The 27,542-nt window shown below is 44.5% G+C and overlaps 3 protein-coding genes across 4 annotated transcripts; 1 reads left to right on the forward strand and 2 right to left on the reverse strand.

Annotated features, from left to right (window-relative positions):
* The first annotated feature begins 138 nt into the window (after positions 1–138).
* On the forward strand, positions 139–5,126 carry LOC127344526 (wax ester synthase/diacylglycerol acyltransferase 11). 2 transcript variants are annotated; one of them, XR_007878048.2, is made up of 7 exons: positions 139–483; positions 602–1,195; positions 3,525–3,591; positions 3,695–3,765; positions 3,855–4,070; positions 4,292–4,567; positions 4,734–4,868. XR_007878048.2 is itself a non-coding variant. In XM_051370825.2 (7 exons), the coding sequence occupies exons 1-7, from the start codon at positions 229–231 to the stop codon at positions 4,899–4,901; spliced, it is 1,509 nt and encodes a 502-aa protein (XP_051226785.1). In that variant the 5' UTR covers positions 141–228; the 3' UTR covers positions 4,902–5,126. The 2 variants fall into 2 exon arrangements, 1 of the variants encoding a protein (XP_051226785.1); XM_051370825.2 differs by having other exon boundaries at positions 141–483; positions 4,292–4,429; positions 4,734–5,126.
* Positions 4,045–10,039, reverse strand: LOC127344525 (protein PLASTID TRANSCRIPTIONALLY ACTIVE 12, chloroplastic). Its single transcript, XM_051370824.2, has 12 exons — positions 9,796–10,039; positions 9,632–9,693; positions 8,894–9,538; positions 8,119–8,231; positions 7,347–7,609; positions 6,665–6,786; positions 6,329–6,406; positions 6,177–6,233; positions 5,879–5,944; positions 5,525–5,623; positions 5,150–5,285; positions 4,045–4,459 (listed from the first exon to the last, which is right to left on the reverse strand). The coding sequence occupies exons 1-11, from the start codon at positions 9,827–9,829 to the stop codon at positions 5,190–5,192; spliced, it is 1,635 nt and encodes a 544-aa protein (XP_051226784.1). The 5' UTR covers positions 9,830–10,039; the 3' UTR covers positions 4,045–4,459; positions 5,150–5,189.
* A 7,004-nt stretch (positions 10,040–17,043) lies between these two features.
* LOC127344524 (subtilisin-like protease SBT2.3) lies at positions 17,044–23,839 on the reverse strand. Its single transcript, XM_051370823.2, has 10 exons — positions 23,346–23,839; positions 22,401–22,554; positions 21,661–22,058; positions 21,018–21,113; positions 20,865–20,937; positions 20,151–20,433; positions 19,731–20,062; positions 18,855–19,125; positions 18,067–18,348; positions 17,044–17,724 (listed from the first exon to the last, which is right to left on the reverse strand). The coding sequence occupies exons 1-10, from the start codon at positions 23,600–23,602 to the stop codon at positions 17,312–17,314; spliced, it is 2,559 nt and encodes an 852-aa protein (XP_051226783.1). The 5' UTR covers positions 23,603–23,839; the 3' UTR covers positions 17,044–17,311.
* Between the last annotated feature and the right edge of the window lie 3,703 nt (positions 23,840–27,542).

Genomic DNA, 27,542 nt, shown 5'->3' on the forward strand with positions numbered 1-27,542 from the left:
ATCAAAAATCAAATCTATTACTAGCAGTCAACGTCGGAATTCACGCGCATTAACATTTTTAGTTGGCTGCTGGAAAAGAATCTTTTCAAAAGATGGGAATCAGACACGCTATCCTATATTCCTATCCAACATTCCTAGTACGGAGTAGGATCGAGTACTATTTACACGCATGGGCGCTCCATGCCGACGAGCTGCAGCGATAGATTAGTTAATAATTAAACAGCAACAATGGAAGCGGCAGCTCCCAGCACCCTGCGGAAGCGGCCGCTCTCGGTCCGCACGTCGACGAGCGACGACAATGGAACTGACGGGCGGACGGCGCCAGACGACGAGCTGGGGGAGCCCGTCAGCCCTTCGGCGAGGCTCGTGGAAGATTTCTACATCATCGTCGTCATCGGCGCCGCCACGCCCCTCAACATCCCGGCCCTCCGCGCCGGCATCGAAGCCCAGCTCGCGCGCTACCCACACTTCCGCAGCATCCAAGTACGTACTCCATCGCACCATGCCTGCCATCCACGCTAGCACGTACGTACTCCCTGTTGCGTTCCGTGCTGTTTCTCACTTTCTCTAACGTCGATCGCCGGTGCCGACGTTCGTGCAGGTGACGGACAAGGACGGCAACCTGCGGTGGGCGCCGACGACGGTGAACGTGAAGGACCACCTCATCTGCCCGGTGCTGGACCCGGCGGCCGTCGCCGCCGACCCGGACAAGGCCGTGGAGGATTACGTCGCGTCGCTCTCGACGCTACCCATGGACTGGTCCCGGCCGCTCTGGGAGTTCCACCTCTTCGACTTCCCGACCTCCGAGGCCACGGCCACCGTGGCGATCCGGGTGCACCACTCCCTCGGGGACGGCATGTCGCTGCTCACGCTCCTCATGGCCTGCACGCGCAGCGCCGCCGACCCGACCAGGCTGCCGGCCATGCCGCCGCTGCCGACGCGCACGGGCGCCATCTACCAGCGCCCGCGCCCCTCGGCGGGCGCCCTGGCGTACGTCGCATGGCTCTGGTCGTTCGTCGTGCTCGCATGGCACACCGCGGTGGACGTCGTGGCCTTCTTCGCCACGATACTGTGCCTCAAAGACCCCCACACGCTGTTCAAGCGGGTGAACCATGCTGAGTCGCAGCGCAAGCGCATCGTGCATCGGAGCCTTAGCCTCGACGACGTCAAGTTCGTCAAGAACGCCATGAAATGCGTAAGAGCCTTTCGATCTTTTCCCTGAGGTGCAAGTGCATATATCCTGAGTGGCATGTCTGATTGTCTGAAGAAATGCTTCATATTCTTGATCATCGCAAAGATCCGACCCAAGTTAAACCGTTCCAAACATGCATATGGCCTTAGTCTAGGCGACTCTATCCACAACTAACAAACCAAAGTCCACTTCCGGCCTCTCGTCCGTCGTCGCTCCGACCTCGAGGGTCAGATCGCGTGACTCAACACACAGACGCCATGGGCGCCACAAAGGCTGCTCTGTCCACCCCGAGACACCTGTGAGCGAAATTAACCACCGCAGCGCCCACCAGCACGGACAGCGGATCGCCGGACGGGGATGCCTCCCGCGGTGCCGCCGCCGAAAAAAAAATGATACTACTAGTATTAGACTAGTCACAATGCATAGTATCATATAGAAGTATCATGCCTATGATACTACTACATGTTACTATCTCCACAATGCATGATACATATACTACTATCATAGACTCCATATATTAATTGTTTTGTAGAATCTCAATGCAAATATGTGTACAAGATTTACTTGACATTATTTTATCTAGTAGTATGTGCTATGATACGGTATCTACCTGTGATACTAGTACACTCTCTCTCATCCTTAATTGCACTGCCACATCAGCATTTTGCATGCATAGAATGCATAATACTACCTATGATACTCCCATTATGGGTAGTCTTACTACCTCCGTATGCAGCGGAATAAATGTACTACTATGTTTTGCTTCTTTTTTTTCTTAAATCATTTTTTCTTCTAAATCTGACCAACTCTATAAAGAAAAACGAAGTACCAACTATAACATCAAATCAATATATCATGAAACTACATTTCAAAATATATAGATCGAGTGGTACTAATCTAGTACATGTCACAACTCACAAGCATTGTAATTTTTCTGTAAGATCGGTCAAATTTAAGAAAAATGACTTAGGAGAAAAGATTTTAAAAAATATACTTATTCATTCTCCGATAGAAGTGTATTATCTTTAATAGTTTCATGAAAATGTCAGTCTTTAATAGTAGTTGTGCTTTTTTTGTGATCATTTTTTTCTGCTATCAACTTGCTTATATAAAAAAGAGTTGTAGCATCATATTTAAAAATATCTCTAATACTTTTCTTTATAGAGTGTGCCTCCTTAAACATCATATTTAAAAATATCTCTAATACACAAAATATATATACAACTTCTAGTGGAATTGTACCTACAGTTCAAGATATTTTCGCCGATATAACATGTTACAATGTACCGATCAAGGGTTAAAATTAATCATTGTGGGTGAAACGCAAAGACCTTGTCTCCCACATATTTGACATCCATGTTATGAAATATTTGTTCAGCAAATACCTTTTAGCAATTTGATGTCAAATATGGTTAATACAAAAAATGATGAGAAATCACAAGTTTAATATGAAAATTCACAATCAATGAAAACCACGAGTGTTTTTCCGTGAATTCTCACCATTTGGTGCTATTTCTTGAATTATTTGGGTTTCTAATAATATTTAAGCGTTTTCTATGTTTCTGAAATTTGATCTTAATGCACTATTCCCTCTTTTTGTGAGCTTACTAGAATATATAAATTCTGCAAATTTGTTTGAATTATACACCTTTTTGTAGTTGTCTGAATATTATGAATTTCTCCCAAATAATTTCTTGTTCCAGATATTTTTTTATTTCTTTCATGTTTCGGTAAAGTTTTCCTTTTTTAAGCTGCTCTACCATAGGGAAAGCCCCTGCGGTGCAAAATTTTATATTAAGATGGAAAGCAAAAAGGGCAAAAGCCTAGTCCTGTACAAATATTTACATCAAGGGAAAGAAAAAAAGGAAAAAACTATCAAAAGGTAAACAAAAAAAAAATCAAGATTCAATCCGCCGGCTTAGTCTTCCGAAGATGCTCATAGGGGTAGGGTGTGCGTGTGTGCGTTCATAGGGGTGAGTGTATGCGCGTGTATGTGAGCGTCTACGTTTGTACTGTGTTTCTCAAAAAAAAAAAGGCTATGATACAGAGATAGCCAATAGCCAGTCAGTGAGGAGTTGAACAGAAGCTGTCTTAACTCTTAAATTGTCCTAACTATAATACCACTGGTACGATACAACTTTGGCAGTGGTGAGAGATCAGAGTTGCCTGGTTTCAAAAGTTTACAAAACAGAATTTCCCCTTATGTATTTATAATTGATATGGAGAAGTTAATTTTGATGCCACACGGACCTTCTTTTTGTTTGTCTGTTGACATGTTGCGAGCAACAGAACTCACACCTAAATACCATGTTTTTCTCCATGTACGCTGCAGACAGTTAACGATGTGTTGGTTGGGGTCACGTACGCTGCCCTATCACGCTATTACTTCCGGAAGTCAGGTGATCTATTGGCAAGCTAGCGTTGCTTTAAACACAGAAATGTATTGCAGGCTCCTAACAGAATAGTGACTGTGGCGCTGCTTGACTCCCCTGTGTTTATTAGGTGATACCGACAAGGAGATACGTGTGCGCTCAATACTTCTCGTCAATTTAAGGCCAACCACAAGCCTACACGTAAGACAGAAATAATTCAAATTTTCTGAAATAAGTTTGAAGAGCAGGACTGATCATTTTATAATTCAATCCTCGCTGCCCATGAGCAGGCATGCGTTAACATGATAGAATCCGGCAAGGGAAGCGATGTGAAATGGGACAACAAACTCGGCTTCATCATCCTTCCGTTCTTCATAGGCAAGCACAGCGACCCGCTGGATTACGTTCGCAAGGCGAAGAAGGTTGTGGACAGGAAGAAGAGCTCCCTGGAGGTGGTGTTCACACACCTAGCAGCAGAAGTGATACTCAAAGTTTTCGGACTCAAGGTACATATATTTGGTCCTTTATGCTGTCTCGGTACAATCGGTAACATGCAAGCAGCTAGCTATCCAAGAGAAATGTTGGCTGGCTAATCCTAGAGTGCAACAGCAGTGCCGTCAGCTTTGCTGCTGTCTAATCTATAGAGAGCATTGCACTGTCGACGTTTCAGCTATTTGGGTTCTTGTTTCTAACAGCATTGCAACATCTGACTCAAACAAACAAACAGGCAGCTGCAGCTATCTTCCATCGTATGATCTCCCACACTACCATATCCTTCTCCAACATGACTGGCCCGGTTGAACAGGTGGAGTTTTGTGGGCATCCAGTTGTCTTCATCGCCCCTAGCGGCTATGGGCCTCCGGAAGTAAGTCCTCCAAATGTATATGATTGTGCACTAGAATTAAATAGATTAACATGTTAGTGCCCAATATCATCCAATCTCATAAGTTTTTTCTGCTATATTAGATTACAATTGCTATCACAAGTTATTTGCTGAAGAAAGGTAACAAAGCTTTCCACACACACAAAAAAATGCAATAAACTCCTGAATCTATGTACAAGTACACTTATGTATAGCACTTCTATAGCAAGATGTTTTCAAAAGTTGCCCACTTTATGGCACATGTAAACTGCAAAACACTAACTAGTTGTTTGGTTTGCTTGTGTAGGCCCTAACTGTGAATTATCAAAGCTATGTCAACACCATCATGGTAAACCTAGCACTGGATGAGGCACAGTTTCCAGACTGTCATGAACTTCTGGACGACTTTGCTGAATCCCTTGCACGTATTAAGGATGCAGCCTCGCGCCTTGGAAAGCAGCACAGGAAGGCTTAAGGCTATTTGGATCAGTGCAACATATTCATGCTTTCACTCCACAGAATAATTGTACCATTCAATATTAATATTGTACAACATGTGTATAGCTACTAAACCTACAAACTCAGCCAAATTCATGAAGCACATACAGTGATTCCGGCTCAGGATTTCCGAGAGTGGACAAACTATAGTTAATTTGCTCAGATTTATCAGAAAGTTAAATAATAAAGAGTATTTGATACACTTGCCTAATAGTAATTACTCACCTTGTGTCATGCGCACGACGAAAATAAACGCCTGCAGTATTTACTCATCTTCTTCAAAGTCCATAAGGAAATCAGTGAGGTTCTCAGAATCATTAATAGCATCTTTAAGTGACAGCTGATCTTTCTTTAACTTTTCCTGGAAAGAGAAAAGGCAAGCATTGTCATCTGGAATAGAAGTTGCTATTGTTGTGTGCCCTGCACACGTATCACCATATAAAGATACCATGAATTTACACAAAACAAAACTGAACATATCCACACATTTAAGTAAGATATCCAATGAGACCAACAAGAACTTTATCGTTTCAGTGTTTCTAAATGCCAAAGACAGCAAGAAACTGCCACCATCAGGATAAGAGTGTTTATAAAAGATACCTTTGGTTTTTCATCCTGTCCAGTAGTTTTTAAAACGCTCCAGTTCTGAGTCGCTTTACCTTCAACTTCCTCAGCCTCATCCCCGCCATCTTCCTCATCCTATATATATAGAGCAGATGATTTCAAGGAGTTATCAGCCTTGGAATAGGAGAATTATTGATATTTGGTAGCCATCTCATCCCACTTATTTGGTGTCAGATGGTTACTAAAAATATTCAACATCCAGCTTCCCAGAAGTATATATGCAAACTAACATACTTCTGTTGTTGTGATTAATAAAAGCATACATGCAATATTATCATGACAACTGCAGAATGCCTATGTTCCCACCAGTAAAATAGTTCACTAAGATACCTCTAGCGACCCAGGCTGTGCTGCAGCTTTGTCAACCTCCTCCTCATCATCACTATCTTCATTGTACTGTTTGGAAAGCAGAAAGTACCATAGTCAGATGACAACAATGTTTAATACATAGGATATTTAAAATGTTTCCATAGTTCACATAATCTTCAGTCATGACCAAAATAAATTCTCCCCACAAAAGAGAATGAATATAATGAAACAAAAGATTCACAATCATTTTCTTTTCATGTATGACATGCATGGACTGAGCCATTTGTGTAACTAAAAAAGAAGCAGTTTGGACACTCACAGAATGCTCTCCAATATCAACAGCGGTAGCCATGGGATCTTTGACTTCAGGAATGTACTGTCAGCATATCAGAACAGGGATAAGTAAAAGAGGACTTTGCAGATCTGTAAACAGAATCAGTTACAGCCAAATCAGAAGCATTTAAGGTATACCATGATGTCTTGATTGATTTCATCCTGCTCTTCACTCAAACGTGCATCCATTTCTTCCTTCGTGATCATTATCCCATGCTGAAAGGAGAAATGCAATGCAAAAAAGTTAGTATAATTGCTGAGCTGCAACATTAGTCCCATTAGGGACACAAGTCACACGATTTAACATTAAGTGTTCAGTGCTGTGTTATATACTACTGAAGACCATTATAAATTATAAATTCATATGTATGCTGTTATGGATCTCCGAAACAACAACCCAAAACCATGAATCTAGTAAAACTTAGTTGGCACAGGGTGAAATGCTAAAAAATATGTGGAAATGCTATCACATACCTCCATCAAATAAGGTATAACCTCAGGGGTAGGCTCATGAAATTCCGGACCCCTGTAGTCAATCACTACATCAGGATCCTGAACATAGTTCACAGTTGGGTAAACAGGATCACCACCCCAAACTGCATATTTGAACATCACATGATTAAGTCCAAGTTATTACATACCCTAATAAAGTTGCATAAGTTAAAATAACATGTCATCTATTTTATTATGAGAGTAACAAGGTAGTTTCCCTTATTGGAGTACAGAGCATATACCAATATTTTAGATGTATTAAAATACCAGTTGTTCAAAGTCTCTTAAACATACTAAGAGTGGCACTTGAATGCTGAAACTGAAGAAACATAAGTATTGCTGTGTTCAACACTGGTGAGTTATTTTCCTGTATCAACCCGGTAAGAGGTAGAAGGTCACCCTGAGATGGTTTTGCCGCTGTGGACAGCAATGTGGCCAAGGGGATTACTGAAATGGTATTCGGTGCCTTAAGAGGGGCTGCTTAGACAGTTTTAAAGATAAGAGTGCTTTGTTGACTTGGCCTCGAAGCTTAGGGGGGTGGACCAAACCTGGTAGGATTATTAGAAGCTAATGCAAGATCAACTTCATATAACTATTCAGCAAAAGCAGCTTTGTTGCTTGGCAAGATAAAAAAAAATCAGAATTTCAGCAACAAAATATATACTCTGTTTAATTTGGTCTTCACGCATCCTCATTGCCAAAGGATCTCGTTGTATACGAACATCAGTGCCCATCATAGTGCGAAATTCACCGGCAGTTTGGTGTTGAAACATTGTTATCAGTTGAGTAGTCTCATCTTCGCCAGTCTCTTCATAGTGCTTCTGTATGGCTTCCCATGATGTGTCCTTTTGTTTATATGCTTCGACCCACTCAGAATAGTATGCTATTGGTCCTATTTCTTCTAGTCTCTTTTGCTCTGCTTCTAACCTGTGTTTATTGCATATCAAATATAAGAGGCACTAGTAAACAAGATAGTACTTTAGTCCTGACAATCATACCATGAAAATTTAATGCTGAAAAAAAATTCTATCGCACGCCATAGATAACTCATAACTAGAACAGCGCACTTCTACTGTTTCAGAAAAAAACAGGACACTGGACCAAAAACCTGTGGGTATTTGACCTACATAATATTCTGCCACACATTTGTTATGACACAACAAAACAATTGGAAACAGAAGATACGTTTAAATGAGTGTCTAAAAATATGATGGAACAATGCTACTGGCTTTCATGTATAGTGCTCGTTGTATCGTGTGGTTGCTATATTAATATGGCAGGCGAAAGCCTATTCGAGGAGGCTTTCAAGTATAGGGAAGAGCAATAACGATTTAGCCTTCAAATAAAGGTGCACACAACTGCACGTTTGCGATAAAAGGGTCCAACAAAGCTGTAGCAGACTTATGAGCAAACAGTAGTAGTATTTAGTAGTCAACCTTTCCTCTTTGTGTAAATGCCTTCTTGTCTTGGCAAGAGCAGCTTCTGTTCTTGTAGGGTGGTCTCCAAATATTTTAATCTGACCAGTTTCGGCCATTGCCTTTGCAAAGACCTAACGTAACAAAACAAGCATTAAAATTTAGATTAAAACTGAAGCATGACATAGAGCTAGAAGTTAACATAAATACTAATTTGAACTAGGACTTCATGAAAAAGAAGAAACTGTACCTGGCACATACCATGAGCCAATAAACTGTACACACAACAACATAAAGCTTGCACGCCACATGTGCAAGCGACGCACGTATATACCCAGTGGCGTATTTAATAAGAGATGTGGAGGTTCAGTTGAACCCCTACTTTATTGGGCGTCCTTATAAAGATGCACATATGTCTATTCATCTTATATTCGTCCGCAAAATCTTGTTTATGTTATTATCTACACCACTCCATTCACATTCAAGTTTCGCACTAGAAGATGCATCAGAAAAGCATAATAAGCTGGCTTGACCCTGACAATGATTGGCACAGTTCATATACGAAATGACAGGACATAAGGGCATAGTGTGCCGTAGTGCGGCTTGTGCATATGCTGTCAGAGTTGGGCACAGAAAGACTACGAAACTACCCTGTAAATCCTCGTAATCGTGGTGCAGTAAAAGCATGTGAATCTACCTTATATTCTACTAAGTGACCATGTTGAGGACAGGCAAACAGACCCTATAAAAAAGACCGCATTCTATCATTAGCAAGTGCAATCAATTGAATACTAACCGTGTCAACATCTGGACGCCTCCTCTGCCATCGTGACCACATTTCTGTCTCAGACTTCCTCCTCCAATTCCACCAGAGCTCTTCGCTCGATTTCGGTTCCTCTGCCAACATCGCCTTTGCTGGATCGACAAAAGGGTGCGGCCGCCCCATCATCTTGTCCATCTCATACTCGCTCAGAGTCTCTTCCTTGGGCGCCTCGTAAGTGACATATTCATCCAGTGAATCCTTTGTTTCCTCCAACGTATCATCTAACGGAACCTCAGTGGCCACAATGAACTCGCCATCGCCATCGCCATCCGCTGCTGATGCCGATCCTACCTGCCCCTTGTACCCTTTCCTCCTACTCCCGGGCTTCTTGCCAAGAGACGGAGTCCCGGACGACTCCCCAACCGGTGCAGGTGCACGGGCAGCACGCACGCGAGCTGCAGTGCCCTCCGGCCAGTACTCCTCCCCAGGTATGCTTGCCCGGGCACCGGACGCCGGCTCGAGCTGACCGGACGTGGAGTCTAAGTAACTGGAGTACGGTGGCGCTTCAATCTTGGAGGGATCTAAATGGATAGAGTCATCCTTGACAGACCTGATCCTGCCTCTCCGCGTTCTGACCGACCCTGCTTTTCTCCGCTGAGGCAAACTAGCAAACACCATCTGTGCAAGAACGGAATGAACCGAAATATTAGTCCAGAGAGCAAGCCGTCGCAGTAAATTTGAACAATTTGAGGCGTCGAGGTAGGTAATTACTGAATACTTGCAGAAGAGAGGAACCGGCCCGGCGGAGGAGGCAGCCGGCGGCGGCGACATGCCTGCAGAGTGTTCGACGGAAAGCGGGGTTAACGGAGGATGCCAAAAACAATTGCTCCGTGTGTGGAGCAGAACGGAGGTTGAAACGAGGAGCAGGCCGTTACCTGGGAAGAGCCAAGGGCGGGAGCAGGACGCCATGGTTCTTGGCCCGACGCGGCGGTTGGTGCTGACCGCGGCTTCGGGTTGGAAGAGGACGAGGAAGCTACAACGAGGGGTTCAAGAAGCGGAGAGGGTAGAGTTATCTGGAGTCAGGTGCTGGGGAGCTAGCCTCTGTGTTCCATGGTTAGGCTGGCTGGCTGGGCACCAAGGTTTTCCCTTCAGGATAACGAGCAAGAAGAAGGGCTTTTCGGGCTTTGTTTTTGAAACAGGGTTTTTCGGGCATTCGGCGGAAGCTGATTTTCTTTTCAGGGAAAAACAAACCATTACAAATTGCATGACACCTTATAGGTTCAATGTTTAGGGTACTTCTATTTCGATAATGCATGGTTGGCAATACTATGTGGTAAGAGGTACCAACTTCTAAGGGCATCCACTATGTTTTCCATAAGAATGTCCAAAAGTAAAAAAAAAATACACCTTAAGAACTTCCACGTACATAGTGGAGCATATTTACAAGCTATTCACAAGCTCAAAACCTTGTGAACTCGCTCCCAGGACGCAAATGCCCCAACCGCTTTGCTCATCTCTGGCAACAGGCGGCGGCTCTCCAAATCCGGCGTGGGCGTTGGCCCCCTCTCTTTCCGCTTGTTGTTTCGCGGCTGGAAGGGGAGGGGACCCGTTCCTTCGGTTTGTAGTTAGGGTTTGTATGTTGTGGTGCGTCGTTGAGGTGGTGGGCGAATAAATCTTCCTCAACTCCACTCCCATACCGGCGGCGATTTTCATGGCGGCGTCTCGGAGTTGATGACACTGTGTGCTTGTTGATCCTTCAGATCGGAGGCTTGGTCTTCTCGTCTTTCTTCGGATTTGACGAGATCTTTTTCTCGGTGTGTCGCCAACGTTCGTTGTTATCTACGACGGCGCTGGGTCCGGGACGAGGTGGTTCTTCTGGAGCGAAGATGTTGGTCCGGAGGTGTTGGATATGTCATTCTTCTTCGACTTCGTCGATGGGAGGCGGCGGATCTTGGTCCAAAATAGCACGGGGACGTCCCTCGGTCGACCTGCCACAGCGACATTTGCATCGCTGCTTGTAGCAGGCCTATTCATCGACTCACAAAGCCTCGTTGGCGATGGTGCTTTATTGGATCTTGCGATGGTGGAGGTTCGGCGTCTTTTCCAATGTCCGTCTCGACGGCGCTAGAGTTGAGCGGCGGCAGCTGGCTACGGTGATTGCAGCAGACCCTAGGGATCGTTTTGTATTACTTTATCATGGTTTGTCTTTTAGTTTTCACATATGTTGCTTCATGTAACTTGTTTTTCGAGTAATGAAATATGTGGTTGCTCTAAAAAAAAACCTTGTGAACTACCATAAGAAATAAATAAATACTATTTTTAGAGCTGTCCTACCCACTATTGACCACAAGATTCACTTTTTGACTACCTTTTGTGACAAGTGAAACCCATCTTAAGATATGCTTGTGTAACATACATAGTGGAGTACTTCCTTTGCTATAAGACTACTCAGTGGGCCACAGCTTGTGGTGTTGTTTGGCAACGTATATAGGTGATTAGGTGACTGATGTCTACGCACACTCCTATTCCTGTGGACAGTGTTGGACCTCTAAGTGCAGAGGTTTGCAGAACAACAGCAAGTTTCTCTTAAGTTAATCACCCAAGGTTTATCGAACTCAGAGGTAGAGGTCAAAGATATCCCTCTCAAGCAACCCTGCAATTAAGATGCAAAAAGTCTCTTCTGTCCCCAACACACCCGACACACTTGTCAAATGTATAGGTGCACTAGTTCGGCGAAGAGATAGTAAAACACAGGTGGTATGGATGAATATGAGCGATAATATAAATATGCAACAAGTAAATATGTAGTAAAACAGTAAACGAACGGTGCCAGAAAATAGCTTCGTTGGCACTAAGGAGTGTGATGTAATATTTGGAAACAAAGCCTAGGGATCATACTTTCACCAGTGGCACTCTCAACAATGCAATCATAATTAGATATAAATATAAGCACTTCATCATGCTACTATGAAATAGTTTCTTGTTGTATAAAGAACACAAACTCATCGTGCATGGGCTATAAAAACACACCTCAAGATGCAGCCCCAAATACCATGAACACCCCACGTTGTCACTTTGAGCATTCATAGAAGGAACTAACATTACACAATTCATAAGGGAGCCACACATGGTACATACCGCGATCACGCTGACCCCAAAGTTCATATGATAAAACACTAGAGTAGCACAACAACATCTAGATTACAAAGTCCACGATCACATAAAAGATCATATCACGAGAGAGAGAGAGAGAGAAACCACATAGCTACCGGTACGGCCCCTCAGCCCTGAGGGTGAACTACTCCCTCCTCATCATAGGAGGCAACATGGCGATGAAGATGGCGGTGGAGTCGATGGAGAAGATACCGGGCGCAATTTCCCGTCCTGGCAGGGTGTCGGAACAGAGACTTATGTCCCCCGAAACTTGGTTTCGGCGATGACGGCGGCTACGGAGCTCTTCTTCCACGGAAAAGTTACCCCTCGTAACTTTTAGGGTCAGGAGCTTCTTATAGGCGAAGAGGCGACGCGAGGGGGTGCCCGAGGCGCCAGTACATGGGCCAGGGGCGGCCAGGGCCCAGGCGCGCGCCTGGCACCTGTATAGCCACCTTGTGGCTCTCCCGGCACTCCCCTTCTGGCTCCCGGAGTCTTCTGGTGAATAAGAATTTTGGTGAATTTTTCAGATTTTTCCGAGCACTCTTATTTTTGGACTATTTCTGCAATAAACAGACATAATAAACAGAAACTGGCACTGTGGCACTTGTTAATATGTTAGTCCAAATAATGACATAATATGATACAAAGTGCCTATAAAACATGTTGAAATTGGTGCAAAACAAGCATGGAGCATCAAAAATTATAGATACGTTTGCAACGTATCAGTGATGCACATCACAACTTTATATACATGCCATTTTCTTTGCCTCACAATGTGTGGTCGGACTCCAAGTTTACAACTCTTTCTCGATTCTATAATTCAGAATTACTTTGGGAGCACGATCATACATTTTGCATCTGATCACTCATGGAAAACGGAGATATATATCTCATGTAGAGGGGGAAAATACATCTTGATTGCCGATGTCTTGCAACATGCAGGAATCTGCCACTATAACTACTATGTTAGGTTGTGGTACCGTGGTGTAAGAGCATCTTCAGCCGTGTCCTCCAAAGCGTCCCCCAAACAGCGCCGGATTGAGTGTTTGGGGGACGTGTTTTGTTCGTGCCGTCTTTGGGGGACGTCGCTCCCCAGTCGCGTCCCCCAAACGCCGCCCCCAATCAAGAATTCAAATTTTGCATTCAAAAGAGATCGTTCCCGCCGAATCGTCGCGATCAGAGTAGCGAAGATCAAAGTACTAGGCACGCGGTCATATTACAGACCATATAGTGCATGCTAAATTAGAATAAGGGGTTGGTCGACGGCGACGTATCCTGAGTCGACGCAGTCCCGTCGATCACGATGACCTCGTCGCGATCTGCCTGGTGTTGTGCATGCTCCGTCTCCTCCGCCGCCGTTGCGTAGGCCGACGATGGTGTAGCAGTCGAAGACGCGGCAGCCGGCTCTTGCGCCGCAGTTGCTGCCGCTGCCTCTTCCTGGGCCGCCGCGTCGGCCGCAGCGTCGGCCGCCGCCATTTTGGCTTCGATGTCGTCGAGGATCTGGCCTTTGAAGAAGTTGTGCGCCGCCCGCGTCCGGGGAGGCATTCCCTCTGTCGACGCTCTCAGCAGGGACATGTCGTCCCTGCGTTTCTTGAGCTCCAACTTCTCCTCTTGCCTCTTAAACAGCTCCGCCCACCTTTCGTCGTTCTTTTTGGCGCGGGAGAGAAAGGTCGAGGAGACGTCCGCGAGGCATTTCGTGATCGACGTCTGCGTCTTCTCACACGACGCGGTGTCGGCCAAGGCGGCCTTGGCATCCTTGTTGCCAGTAGGACGCCCTGCCGACGTTGCCGACGCCGCGTCCAGATCAATGGCGTCCTTCCCCTTGGACAGCGACAGGCGCGTCAACCGCCATTTCTCATTCCCTTTGAGCTTGGTATAGCAATGCATCAGCGCGAACGACTTATGCCCATCCGAGTTCCTCGCGTAAACCTCCATGGCCCTATCAAACTAGCCAAAGGAAGCGGAATCATTTCATCGAACACAATGTAGGTGCTACAGATTATGGAAGAAAGAGTCGTACCATTTGGGAGAGGTCGGCGCCGCTCTCGGCTCTGGTCAGTAATTCCTGATGGTATCCATGAAAGGAGTTCACCGACGCCTGGATGATGGCCCATCGCGTCGACATTGCCTTTTGGCTCCTCTTCATTGTCACTTTGTTGTAGTCGCTCTTGATGAGCTTGCGCTCATCGAACTCGGCCTTGATTCTCGCCCAATACTTCCCGTGTTTTTGGTTGGCGCCGATGATGGAGTCATGGCTCACCGTCGCCCACGACTCGCACAGACAAAGATCCTCCAAAGCCGTCCACTTGGGGCCTTGTGTGCCCGAAGCCTTCTTCTTCTTTTTCTTCTTCACGCCGTCCGCGTCGACCTTCACGAGATCATCGTCACCGGCACCCTCCTCGTCTTCTTCCTCACCGCCCTCTTCGTCCTCGTCCTCGTCCTCGTCCTCCACCCCCTCCTCTTCATCGTCCTCCTCGTCCTCACCCCCGCCCTCTTCCTCGGCACCCTCAGCACCGGCGCCGTCGAATTCGAGCGGCCCCCTGCGGCCAGTGAAAGGGTCGCCGTCCGCACCGGGTCCTGGCTCGCGCTGCTCGTACGCCGGAGAGTAGAGGTTGTTGGGGTTGAAGCCGCCATGCGGCAGCGCATCCTGGTAGTGCGGCGACAAGTTAGGCGTCACGCACTCGGGAGTGCCGGAGGGGCCGTCGTTGTAGAAGGCGGATGACGACGGAGAGAAGACTCCCGGAACGTACACCGGCATGTTCGTACTATATGGGCTCGCGTTGGTGGCGGCGAGACACCCGGCCATTAAGTGCTGGTGCTGGCGCACCGCCAGAGCCTTCTTCTCCTGCTCCGCCGCCCTCCGTCCTTTCCGCTCCGCCGTCGACATCTTCCGGCGCAGACAGTCTTGATGCCACTGATCATCGGTCCATCCTTCCGGCTTCTTCTTCGGGGCCGGCGCCTTCCGCGGCTTCGCGAACGGCGCTTTCTCCCCTTTCGTCGCATTGCCCGGCGGCTTCTTGGCCGCTTTCTTGGCCATCTTCTTGGGGGCTACCGGCGGCGTCATGGAATGGGGAGAAGGTAGCGGCGGCGGGTGGACGGCGGGAGGGAGAAACAAATCGGCGGGGAAAGGATAAATGAATCGGCCGCGGGATATGTGTTGGGAGGCCAGAAATGCGCGGCGGGATAGGCGCGATATGGCGGGAGGGGCGGGATTTGGCGGGAGTGGGAGACGATTTTTCACTGAGCCGCTGACGCGCCGGGCCCGCGTCGGTTCGCCTCGCTTTTCGGTGTGTCCGGCGTCCCCGGTGCGTCCCCTGTGGGACGGGGACGGGCTCGGGGCGCCGGACACCGTATCGGGCCGCGCCGGACAAAAATGGACTTTGGTGGACGCGGCTGGAATGGTTTTTTGGTCCGGCGCGCCCCAAATCCCTTTGGGGGACGCTTTGGGGGACGCGGCTGGAGATGCTCTAAGTGTTGTATATATTATAACTTATTAGAGCTTTTTTGGGAACCTATGTTACATTTGATCCTTTTTTAAAAACATAGTAGAAACACACTCCTTAATTTCAATATATTATGAAGGAAACCCTTGCACATAGGTATTGAGTAAAGATTTAACCTTGTTAATTTCGTAAGAATATGACTATTTGTGGCCTATGCAAAAAAGTATGAAGTGCCTACGGTTTACACAACTTGTGTTGGAAAAAACTCATCTTGTGATTTTACTCACAAGATTACTAGAGTACATTTTTTTGAGCATGAGTTGCATTTTGATATGTTTTTTGAAACTTAGTAAAAACACACATTGTTTTGTTTCATAAAAATTTCAGACATGTAGGAATTGAATATAAAGTTGCCATTTTCCGTTTTATAAATAAAATATGACCATATGTGGCATATGCAAAAAAAAAATTTATGGTACGATTTACATATTTGTGTTGGAGAAATCCATTTTGTGATTTTTGCAAAGGTTGGTGGTCATATTATTTGCAAAAACTTACATGGGTAAGTTTCTACGTGACGGATGCATGCATATTGTTTTCCTGTTTAGTATTTTTGTAGAACTAAATAAAAAGTGTGATTTGTGTTAAGTTCAATTCAACCAGTGACATCATATTTGTGTATGTACATACTAATATCTTTTTCATTTATTATCATCATTTTTCAAACTAGTTCGCTAGGTTCCTCTGGATTACTAGAAAGAGATGAAGCTTGTGATTTTTGCAGGTTGGTGGTCATATTATTTGCAAAAACTTACATGGGTAAGTTTCTACATGACGAGATGAAAACATAAAAAAGTAGTAACAAAGTTCAGTTACATATTTGTGTTGGAGAAATCCATTTTGTGATTTTTGCAAAGGTTGGTGGTCATATTATTTGCAAAAACTTACATGGGTAAGTTTCTACGTGACGGATGCATGCATATTGTTTTCCTGTTTAGTATTTTTGTAGAACTAAATAAAAAGTGTGATTTGTGTTAAGTTCAATTCAACCAGTGACATCATATTTGTGTATGTACATACTAATATCTTTTTCATTTATTATCATCATTTTTCAAACTAGTTCGCTAGGTTCCTCTGGATTACTAGAAAGAGATGAAGCTTGTGATTTTTGCAGGTTGGTGGTCATATTATTTGCAAAAACTTACATGGGTAAGTTTCTACATGACGAGATGAAAACATAAAAAAGTAGTAACAAAGTTCAGTTTAGCTCATCTCATCTGGATCAGACGAGTGTGACGACCCAAGTTGTCACGGGAGCATTTCATCATCAACTTTGCAAATGGGGTGAGAGAGGCTCGAACTCGCAACCTCAGGATCACTCGCATTTAGCTATGAGACCTACGCGCTAGCCAACTGCGCCACCACCCCTTTGGTGACTGCTTCTGAAATGTTTTATATATGTAATATCCAACACAAATCCACCATAGCATGCTTTGCAAACACAACAAGATGTCATCAGACGCAAAAGCAATAACTTCTGGTACGCAAATATAGTAGTGCTAGCATTAGTGCAGGTGGCGAGCGATATACTTTTGCGGAAATGATTTCTCATTCGTCAAAAGAGGGGCGTATTAGTAAATTCTCTTTACAGTTATTGTTCACCCACTCATCTACTTACATAGACATGCTTCAAAATGTACAACTAAATAACCCTGACAAAAAGAACAACTAAATAATCCTGACAAGAAGAACAACTAAATAAATTCTGGTCATTCTAGCCACAAGTCAAGTCGCCGCTGCGTATACTGGATCAGTCAGGTCACCATTCCATAGGATGGCGTCAGATTATCAGTGATCAGGAACTGTACACGACCTTGGACATGACCGAAAATGGAATGATCGCCTGGTGACCCCTGTCGCCATAGAATCCAACAAACCCAAAGCTCGCGGAAGAGTTGTTCATGGTGGCATTCACAACGAAGGTCACGACCTGCTCCTGTCCGCTGGGAATGAAGAAATGTGTAGGTGCTGCGGACACTGTCACCCCGTAAGGTGCGTTGTAACTGACCGTGTAGTTCTCGTCGCATGCCACATTGGTGACCGTTCTTGTTATTGTTCTCGACTGGTTGAGCACTGCTATGGTGATTGAGGGTAGGTTTAAGTCTGCTCCAGTCATCGTGGAGACCCCACAGTTGCTGCCGGTGTAATTCGTCACTACTGGAGCAGAACCATTTATACCACAGAGAAATGAGAAGTAGTTGTCATAACCTGTAGTTTATCAAAGAAAAAACAATTTGAAAGGCGTTAGGCACTTGTTATGTTTGCTGAACACAAAATGCCTCTTGAAGGGCAGGATGCCATAATGAGAACCTAGAGGGTGGCTTGCACTTATGCACCCATTGGCATTGCATATTTGCATACTAATGTTCTGATAAATGGCTAATTCGACATACATCGACCTAACAACGGTGTCTGTCAAAACCCAGTTGCTAGTATCAACTTTCAAGGAACACACGGCAGTTTATTGGCGGATGTAGCATTTTATCCCAAATAAACTAAAGCCAATCTAGTAGAAAAAAATGAAAAAGGCTGAATGACTGATTAACTTACTGCAATCAAATATCAGTCCAGGGTCCAAAGCTGCAGTAGCATTGGCGAACCCATTCCCCATGTCAAAAGGTGTAGCTGGAGTTTGTGTTGAGTCCGGGTTGCTGTATGTTCGCTGTGACATGATTGGGCTCCCTTGCCTGTCACTGAGAGTTGTAGTGGTAGACAGCGCTGAACCTATAGCTGCTGGGGTGAAAGAAGGAAACTTCTGCTTGATCAGAGCAGCAAGGCCAGCAACGTGTGGTGCGGCCATACTTGTTCCAGAGAGCATCGCAAAACTTTCACCTGAAAAGTAAAATCAGACGACCATCATGGTTTATGGATTGTAATAGAAGATCCGATATTAGGTCGGAGTCTAATGCCAATCCAACATCTTATTAATGAATTCAATAACCAAACAGAACAATACAAATGTCATCAGTAATTTCAGTACAGCACTTCCTGAACTTTTGATTTCAAAATGCAAAATTGCTAGTCAATGTATGTAAGCTATCCTTCACACAAAAGAAAAAACAGCCTTCCAACAACCGGAGGGGCAACAACCTTACAAGAATTTCACATTCACGAAACAATCAAGTTCACAATTTAGTACCCATATGTTTCACAATTTCACGAAAAAAAAACAGTTTCATTAGATATTATTCTACTGAATACATATATGTAGACCTAACAGAGTGAGGAAGAAATGGTTAAAAAATGGAAACACGTGCAATTTATAGGTTTGATGCTCTTGACTCTTGAGTAAGTAAACTTCAGTTTCAAATGGAACACAAGGTAAACTGTAAAATTACCTGTAAATTCAGCAGAATCTAACCCAAGTGAACTCCAAGCGCCCCAGATGGAACTGCCAGGTGCAATCAGATTTGGTTTCAAGATATCAGCATTGGCCAATGTGTTGTCCTCTGGGTCAGGACCCCTAGCAGAATAAAACATTACTTTTGGTGAAGAACTGCCATAGTTTGGCTCCAGACCTCCTAGTATTTTTGCAACTGCGCCAAAGCTGACAATTCTGTTTGAAGTTTCATCTCGTACAAGGGACTCATTGTAATAACTTAGGAATATCTGGAAAGGTTGAGTCACATATGTTAGCACCCTAATTCTCCTTAAGAAATGGAAATTATCAGGCCTCACATGACTACATGAGTAATCGATCCATACAAACAAGCTTGAAGCAAACAAAAATATACGCCTAACTACCAGGCAAATTAAGCTTAACAAAACCAATAACTAAAAGGTGTACGGACTAAAATGAACCAAAGTCAAGAAACTAGATAAGTCTACTAAGGTTTCGCTGGAAACTGGATAAGCATTTAAAATATTTAACCTCTTGATAGATTTGCATTATTCAAATAAGCTAGGAAATACATTAAGGCTCAGTTTGGATTACCGAACTGTGTTGTGCTGAACTTATTTTAACATCTACTTTGGGAAAATAGCCACTGAGGTAGAAATAAGTTGGTTAAACCAACGTACATTAATCAAGAGCTGGTTAGACATATCCTAATCCACCACAATGCCGAACAAAGTCTAAGATAGAACCACAAACTCATACAACAAAACGAAAACTAGTGTATGATAACTTAAGCTGTTTAGCAGGACCTGAAACATGACTGTCGAAGTATTTTTTAAAGATTACAACAAGAAGGCTGGAGCATTAGCTGCAATACCTTAGAGTCATCAGATGATGGTATAATAAGTCCAGGTATATCCATTGGAGTTGGGTTCAGCTGGAAACCAAGGACAAAAGGGTCCAAGTAGAATATAACTCCTGCGGAGCTGACATTCTTTGCTGTATCTAAAGCTTGCTTCACAGAAGAGAGGCCAAGTACAAATCTTATGGAATAGCTGCAGACCAGTATCTTTCCCCTTATCAGATCTTTATCAAGGTGGCTTGAATCTTGACACTCCCCTAGGGACATTTCAATAGGACTGCTGGTATAATTTTTCAGTGCATGAGGTGCAGCAATTAGATTGTACATGGAATCACCATCTGTTCCAGCTGCGTTCGCAATTTAAGAAAGGTTAAAAGGATAACAATGTGCAGTTGTGCACACATACCATAATCAGATAACTTAATAGGGACTTACGAGCAAGGCCAACTCCTGGAATGGTCAAATTGTTGCCAAGTACAACATAATTTTTATACTCCCTGTCATGAGCAGAAGCGCCTACGGTAAAAATCCACGGACTGTATGAAGACATGCTCTTAGGGGAAGGACCAGTATTTCCTGCAGCTTGCACAACAAATATGCCAGCTTTCACAGCTGAAATTAGTGCCATATCAATTGGATTAAAGAATGTAGCCAATCCAGGAGGCCTCCTATTAGGGGTAATAGATAAACTGATCACATCCACATTATCTTCAGCTGCCTGCAAATATGATGCAGGGTCTCATTGTCAACAATGCTGCAATGCACCTTTCTTAATTAAAATTTGTAATGCTTCTACCGAGTTGGCAGATCTTTGCCAAGAATACAACACTCAAAGTTTTAACGATGTCATGTAAACTTCCGACATAAATATATGTCCAAAGCCTACTAGATTTTTAGTCATCACATTTACACTTGTCACAGAATTTGACTTCCAAATGTAGATTTATCCAGTAAACTTGGCTTAGATCTTTTTCGTGTGGTGTTCCGTCTTGATTAGCTAGTACATGCTACAATAATCGATCCTTTAGGGTCTCAAGCCCTTTAGACAATTATCAAAATATCTTTTCTTCACTGAGAGGATCACAATTCTAAAGTGGGTCAATGACTTTGTCCTTACACCCGATAAGCAATATGCAGAAAAGACATTACCTGATCTATTGCAGCCACTACATCAGCAGCAAAACCTCCAAAGCCTTTGTACAGAGCTTTATAGACAGCAATGCTGAAAAATATATTTGTTATATTATTTGGTAATAAACTGAATCATACATATACCTCTAAACCAAAAGGTAGTAGACTTACTGTGCACGAGGAGCCATTCCACTTGCATTCCCAAAGTGATGGCCAGCCACAATAACAGGAATTCCATGATTACCAGCCGCGATGGAGGCTGTGTGGCTGTATGCACAAATCTTAGGATAAGAAAACAACAGTGTTTTTCCTTAACTTGTTAAGCAATTTTATTTAGAACTGAGAGATAAGTACAGAGATCAACTGGTCCATATGGAAAGCGATACTTGAGTTCAAATTGAAAGAAAGAAACAATGGAAACAAAACAGTAACGAACTGTTTCTCCCAGAACTTATGCGTAAATCATTTCTTACAGCTTAATTGCATCAATATGTTACTAGCTTGAACTCTACTTGAGTACTTACATAATAGGACTGGGCTAGCTTCATCGCAAAAAAGGAAGAGAGAGACAAGGCTACATTTATGGATTGTTGGACCACGCTGATATGCGGCGTCTAGCACTAAAAAACAATTTATGAATACAATTAAAAGAGTTGGATAGTCAAGTAACAAGAATTACTGTGGGTACTGGAGAATACAACCATGGAACAAAAAAGCCGCATGTCTGAGTGCACAGCCAGACACACTAATAGAAACCATGTATTTTCTTTATTTATTAATAACAGGGATGGGTAAATCAGAAAGTATTACTCACGTTCCGTGGCCATCACTATCAGATGGTGAAGCAAGATCTTGAGAGGCATTAAAGACTCCTCGGGTTATTGCAGACGCTGCAAAATGTCGAGCACCGACAAGCTTCCTGTTGCAGGATCCAGATGGAAAATCATTTGTAACCTCACAATTGCCAGTATAGTGAGCAGGAACTGGATAATTATCATTTGTCAAGTCGTCTGCAAAGCTAGGGTGATTTGGATCAATTCCTGTATCAATGAGGCCAATAACAACACCCTGGCCAGCACACTGAGGACCACCTTCTTGCACCCATGCACCCTGTGGCAGGCCAAGGAACTCAGGGGTATATGTAGTTGCGGTCCTAACAGAGAAATCCAATATCATGTTTGCCACTTCTTTTCTCCTATATAGCTTCTCTGCCTTTTGATGCAAGCAGACAACCAGTTAAAATATAGACAAGAAATAAGTAAATAAGCAATCTTCTACAAGTTCTTGAAAACAGATAATAAATGAGAAAGGAGGGGTAACAGCTAACAAGGTGCAAGAGAAAAAAACTACCAGTGATTATCAATGTTCAACAGTTCATATTTCCATAAATTTCCTTATCTGGCAATATTGGCATCATGCAATAATCAAAAGTTTGCAAGACATTTGATGCTGTTTTCTTTGACAAGTGACTCATAAGTAATAACAAGATGCTACAAGGATCATATCATAATAGTGCAGAAATAGCGCAAGGAACAAACGCACAAAATTGGATACCTGCTGAGGAGTGAGGACAACAGCAAAACCATTAATCAAGTAGTTGTAACTGTACAACTTTATATAGTGCTCTCCTCTTAGTGTCTTCTTCAAGAGAGAATTATGAAGGTGAACAAGGTATGAGCCATAATTCAGAGGTTTGGATGAACCATGCCTGCATAACCAGGTTAATATCAGTGTGAGGAAGAAAGCAGATACAGTATTGCATGAAAAAGAAAGACTGCTGGGCCTTAACAGATTAAAAGCTAAATCAACATTAATGTTCAGAAAATATACCATCTTTAGCCCAAACAAATTACTACACAAGTAGATAAAGGTAGAGATTGGCTTTCTTTTTCCTTTTTTTCTGGTGTGAAAATTTTGACTGTTATGACAGAGAACAAACTCAATCTAACATGAATTTCTAGGAAAATGTACTGGTTTGGTGGTAACTGGTATAAATGTACTGGTTTGTAAGTAAGTACAAACAGTATGTTAAGGTGACTGCATTAGCCAATTGTTCCACATAAAGGATACACTATAGTTTTATAGCTTGGGAGTCTGCAGTCTAATGAAACATTTAGTTGAAACACTAATCTTTCTAGTACATCAGTCCAACTTCAAACCATCTATTGATGTCAAAGGAGGCCATAAAGTCTAGTACCGATAAAAAAAGATAATGAATTTCAGCTACGAATTACAATGCATAGAAGCCTGTCCGCAGATAAAGAAATACTAGGAATCTCAGTAACACCAATCATCTGAGATTCTGAGTAATGCTAATAGCACAATCAAGTCGGCCCAAAACCACCCAAAAACGAGCTAAAACCTTGAACTGGGGAAGAAAATTTCACGTTTAAGGGTAAAACTGTGAAATCTAGCACGGCAACTGTAAAAAGGGGGAAATTGACAAAGCCATATGGACCCAAAACAAGCGGGGAAATGTTTGCTAAGAGTGGCCCGCACCTGGGCTTCCTGAGAACGCTGGTGGCCGGAGTATCCCCGCCGCCGCCGCCAGCGGCCGCAACGCTGGTGCCCCCAGACCTCTCCAAGTCGAGGCGCTTGTGGGACGCCGCCGCCTGCTTCATGGTCACAATGTAAACCGCGGCACCCTCCTCCAAGGCGCGGACGACCCCGCCGCCGCCGCCCAGCAACAGCAGCACCACAAGAACCGGCACCCACAGGAAGGGAGCAGCGCATCGCTCCCTCCGCGCCGCCCCCATTGCCTCAGAGGTCAGAGCGCACCTCGCCGCCGCAGACTCCGGAGGGAGACCAAGAACCGGCAGGGAAGACTAGCTGCGCCCGTCCATGGGGACTACTAGCACGGGAAGGGACAACCTTTGGGCGAGGTGGAGCAGTGCCGGTGTTGCACGCGGCACAATAATGGCGGCGAGGGCGGAGGAGGTGTGCGCTTTTAAGCCGTGCCCGAGTCTGAGTCTCGGTAGTGTCGTGCAGTGCGGCTGGCTGCACAAGGAGGAAGCACACACAATAAAGACTCTGCGTGCGAGGGTAAAGAAGTGACCACTGCACCAGCAAAGCCTCCTAGGTGTGTGCACGTCAGCTTGTGTGAAAGGGGCGAGGTAGCTCAGCGTTCCAGGAAGGAAACTTGGGAGAGGGAGAGACCTCGGTTTTCTACTGCCTCTAGACTGTGGAGAGTGATTAGGGCATGCCCAATGCATAGCACCAGGGGTGCTGCCTCGCAGCTTTATCTTGGTTCGGGTGGTCCAAATTAGGTTCGGATAAGGAGGCAGCTTCTTCATCAGGAGACAACCTCTTCAGCCATAAAGTGAAAACTGGGTAAAAATGTGAGAGAGAAAGAGAAAAACTAAATCAGCTTTTGAGAGAAAGACATATTAATGAGACCATAACATGGCATGCATATGTCAAAAGTTTTATCCAAGCCTAGTTGGACAGCTGCCTCCATTGCTGTTTTGGTTTTTCTCTTTCTCTCTCACATTTTCACTCAGTTTTCACTTTATGGCTGAAGAGGCTACCTCCTGATGAAGAGGCTGCCTCCTTATCCGAACCTAATTTGGACCACCCGAACCAAGATAAAGCTGTGAGGCAACACCCCTGGGGCTATGCATTGGGCATGCCCTTACCAGCTGTTCGGCCTAGTTTTCTCGGAGTACAATTTTGTCTGAAGACGAATAACTCGCAGAAGAAGATGAAAAAGATGATAACCTCAATAGCGATTTAGGCTGGTTTATTTTTAAGCTCGTACCGACGTGTCCAATAAACCTATAATTTGGAGTCCAATAAAATTACCGGCAATCCCATGTTGGCTAGGGTTAGAATTCGAGCCGAGCTGAGTCAAGCCAACTCGGCTCGACTCGCTAAAGCTCGGTCAACAATCGAGTTAGCTCGACTCGACTCGTTTAACAATCGAGTCTAAATTTGAAACTCGGCTCGACTCGCAAAGCTCGTGAGTAACTCACGAGTAGCTCGTTTAAAATTGTCAAATAAAATATATAAAACGGATAATGCATTGTTTCTGAATATTTGGGCATGAATGATGCACAACAATCATTATAATTATGGTACCAGAACAATATAAACTACAACAATTAATATATCATGAGCGTAATGTCGAGAAAACACAAATATACTTGTCCATTATGGTGAGTTTGGGCCAATGATGGTGCTTATCGTAACGTCGACTTTACACTGTTGGGGAACCCCAAGAGAAAGGTATGATTAGCACAATAGCAAGTTTTTGTTCAGTAAGAAACCAAAGTTTAATCGACTAGTAGGAGAAATGCGTGACTTCTGAAGGTGTTGCTAGCTGACTAGTGGCAGGGTGCACTACCGGTGTCAGCAACAACGTGGAACCTGCACACAACACAACTAAAATACTTTGCCCCAACTTACAGTGAGGTTGTCAATCTCACCAGTTTTGCTGAAGACAAAGGATTAAATGTATCGAGTGGAAGGAGATGTTTGCAGTAATTAAAGAGAATAGAGTTTTGCAGTAAGAAACAGAGCATGATTGCAGTTGCTGAATTTATCAGTGTAAAGGAAAGGACCGGGGTCCACAGTTCACTAGAGGTGTCTCTCCATAAAGATAAATAGCATGTTGGGTGAACAAATTACAGCTGGGCAATTGACAGAATATCGACCATACCTGACATGATGATTACTATGAGATTCGTTTGGGTATTACAGCATAATACATAGACCGTAATTCAACGGGTCTATGACTAATAATCCACCTTCCGGTTACCGTCCGAACCCCTTTCAGTATTAAGTTGCAAGCAACAGATTAACGCATTAAGCAATTGTGTAAAGTAAACAATAAAATTACCCTTGGATAAAACATTGTTATTTTCTCCCTACTGCAACATCACATCTACAATCTTAGAAGTTATTGTCACTCTTCCAGAAAACTAGAGGCATGAACCTACTATCGAGCATAAATACCCCCTCTTGGAGTCACAAGCATCTACTTGGCCAGAGCATGCAAGATCACAAATAACATATGACATAAATATATAATCGACCTCAACATAGTATACAATATTCATCGGATCCCAGCAAACACAACATGTAGGATTACATAAGGATGATCTTGATCATGTAGGGCAGCTCACAAGATCTAAACATGAAGCACAAATTGGAGAAGACAACCATCTAGCTACAGCTATGGACCCATAGTCCAGGGATGAACTACTCACGCATCACTTCGGAAGCGGGCATGACGATGTAGATGCCTCCGGCGATGATTTCCCCCTCTGGCAGGGTGCCGAGAAGAGCTTCAGAACCCCCCGAGATGGGTTCTGCGATGGCGGCCGCGACGGAACTTCTCATGGATGGAGGCTCGAGTATCCAGGGTTTTCCCAAGATCGTCAATAAATAGGCGGAGGGGCGATGTCGGTGGCCACCTGGGTGGGCCAGACCATGCCTTGGCGCGGGCCCAGGCCTGGCCGCGCCAAGGGGTGGTTTGGCCCCCCTGTGGCTCCTCTTCGTCTCCCCTATGGACTCTGTCTTCGTTACGGTAAAATATTGACTTCGGCTTTTTGTTTCGTCCAATTTCGAGAATATTTCATGTACAACTTTTCTGAAATACAAAAACAGCAGAAAACAGGAAACTGGCACTGTGGCATCTTGCTAATAGGTTATTGTCGGAAAGTGTATAAAAGTGCAACGAACTATGAGTAAAACATATACAAAATTGGTGTAAAACAAGCATGTAGCATCAAAAATTATAGATACGTTTGAGACGTATCAGCCAACACGACACTACTTGTTCATTTCAGGCTAGATTAATTTGTTTCGCCAGATTATACAACCTACTATTTATTTTTACCGATCTAAATGAGCTACTAGCGAGTTTGATGAACTCGGCTCGTTTAGCTTGAACTCATTTAACGACAAAATTTAAAATTCAGGTCGGCTCGTTATACACCGAGTTCGAGTCGTGGCGAGCCGAGTCGCGAGTTTCGAGTTTTGATTCCAGGCCTAATGTCAGCCTTTGTGTAGAAGGCTGAGTTGGGGGCACCGGCACTCCCGTCAACGTAGGATTTCGCCCCGCGAGACTCTCTTGGCGGCCAAACCCGCCCATTCTCCACCAGCTCCATCACTCCCGGTCCGCCTCCCGTCCCTCTGAATGGCTATCATCGTTGTCGCCACCGCCTCCCCCATGCGTGACATCTGCCCGCACACAGCCACCGTCGACACCTCTGCCATCTCCCACCACCGTTTTTGCCGAACCTATTGTCAGTATTAACGGTTCCCCCGTTGGCCACCGCCCACACGGTGTTCGGTGGATTGCCGCGATGGACAGCGACGACGAGATGATGGTGCAGTTGTTCATCAAGGACGAAGTCAATGCCACCGCTGAGTGGCAAAAACAATTGTTTATGTTGACCAACCTTCTCCACCTTCACCAGCACATACTCGTCGTCCCTTGGCATGTCGGTTCAAGGGTTGGGAAAGCGCCGAATAAGGACCGACATCGGCAAGCCGACGCATTGCTTGACTCCGACTATTTCGCCGACGACTCAACACATACGCCCAAGGATTTTCGCCGCCGATTTAGGATGAACAGGGATTTGTTCGTGAAGGTTGTGTTAGGCGTCAGGGAGTATGACACATACTTCATGTGCAAGAAAGACTGTCCCGGCTTGTGGGGCCCCTCAAAGTTAGACTTCTATGTGTTGTCTT

Source organism: Lolium perenne, chromosome 3 (assembly GCF_019359855.2).
Source record: "Lolium perenne isolate Kyuss_39 chromosome 3, Kyuss_2.0, whole genome shotgun sequence".
NCBI lineage: Eukaryota > Viridiplantae > Streptophyta > Magnoliopsida > Poales > Poaceae > Lolium > Lolium perenne.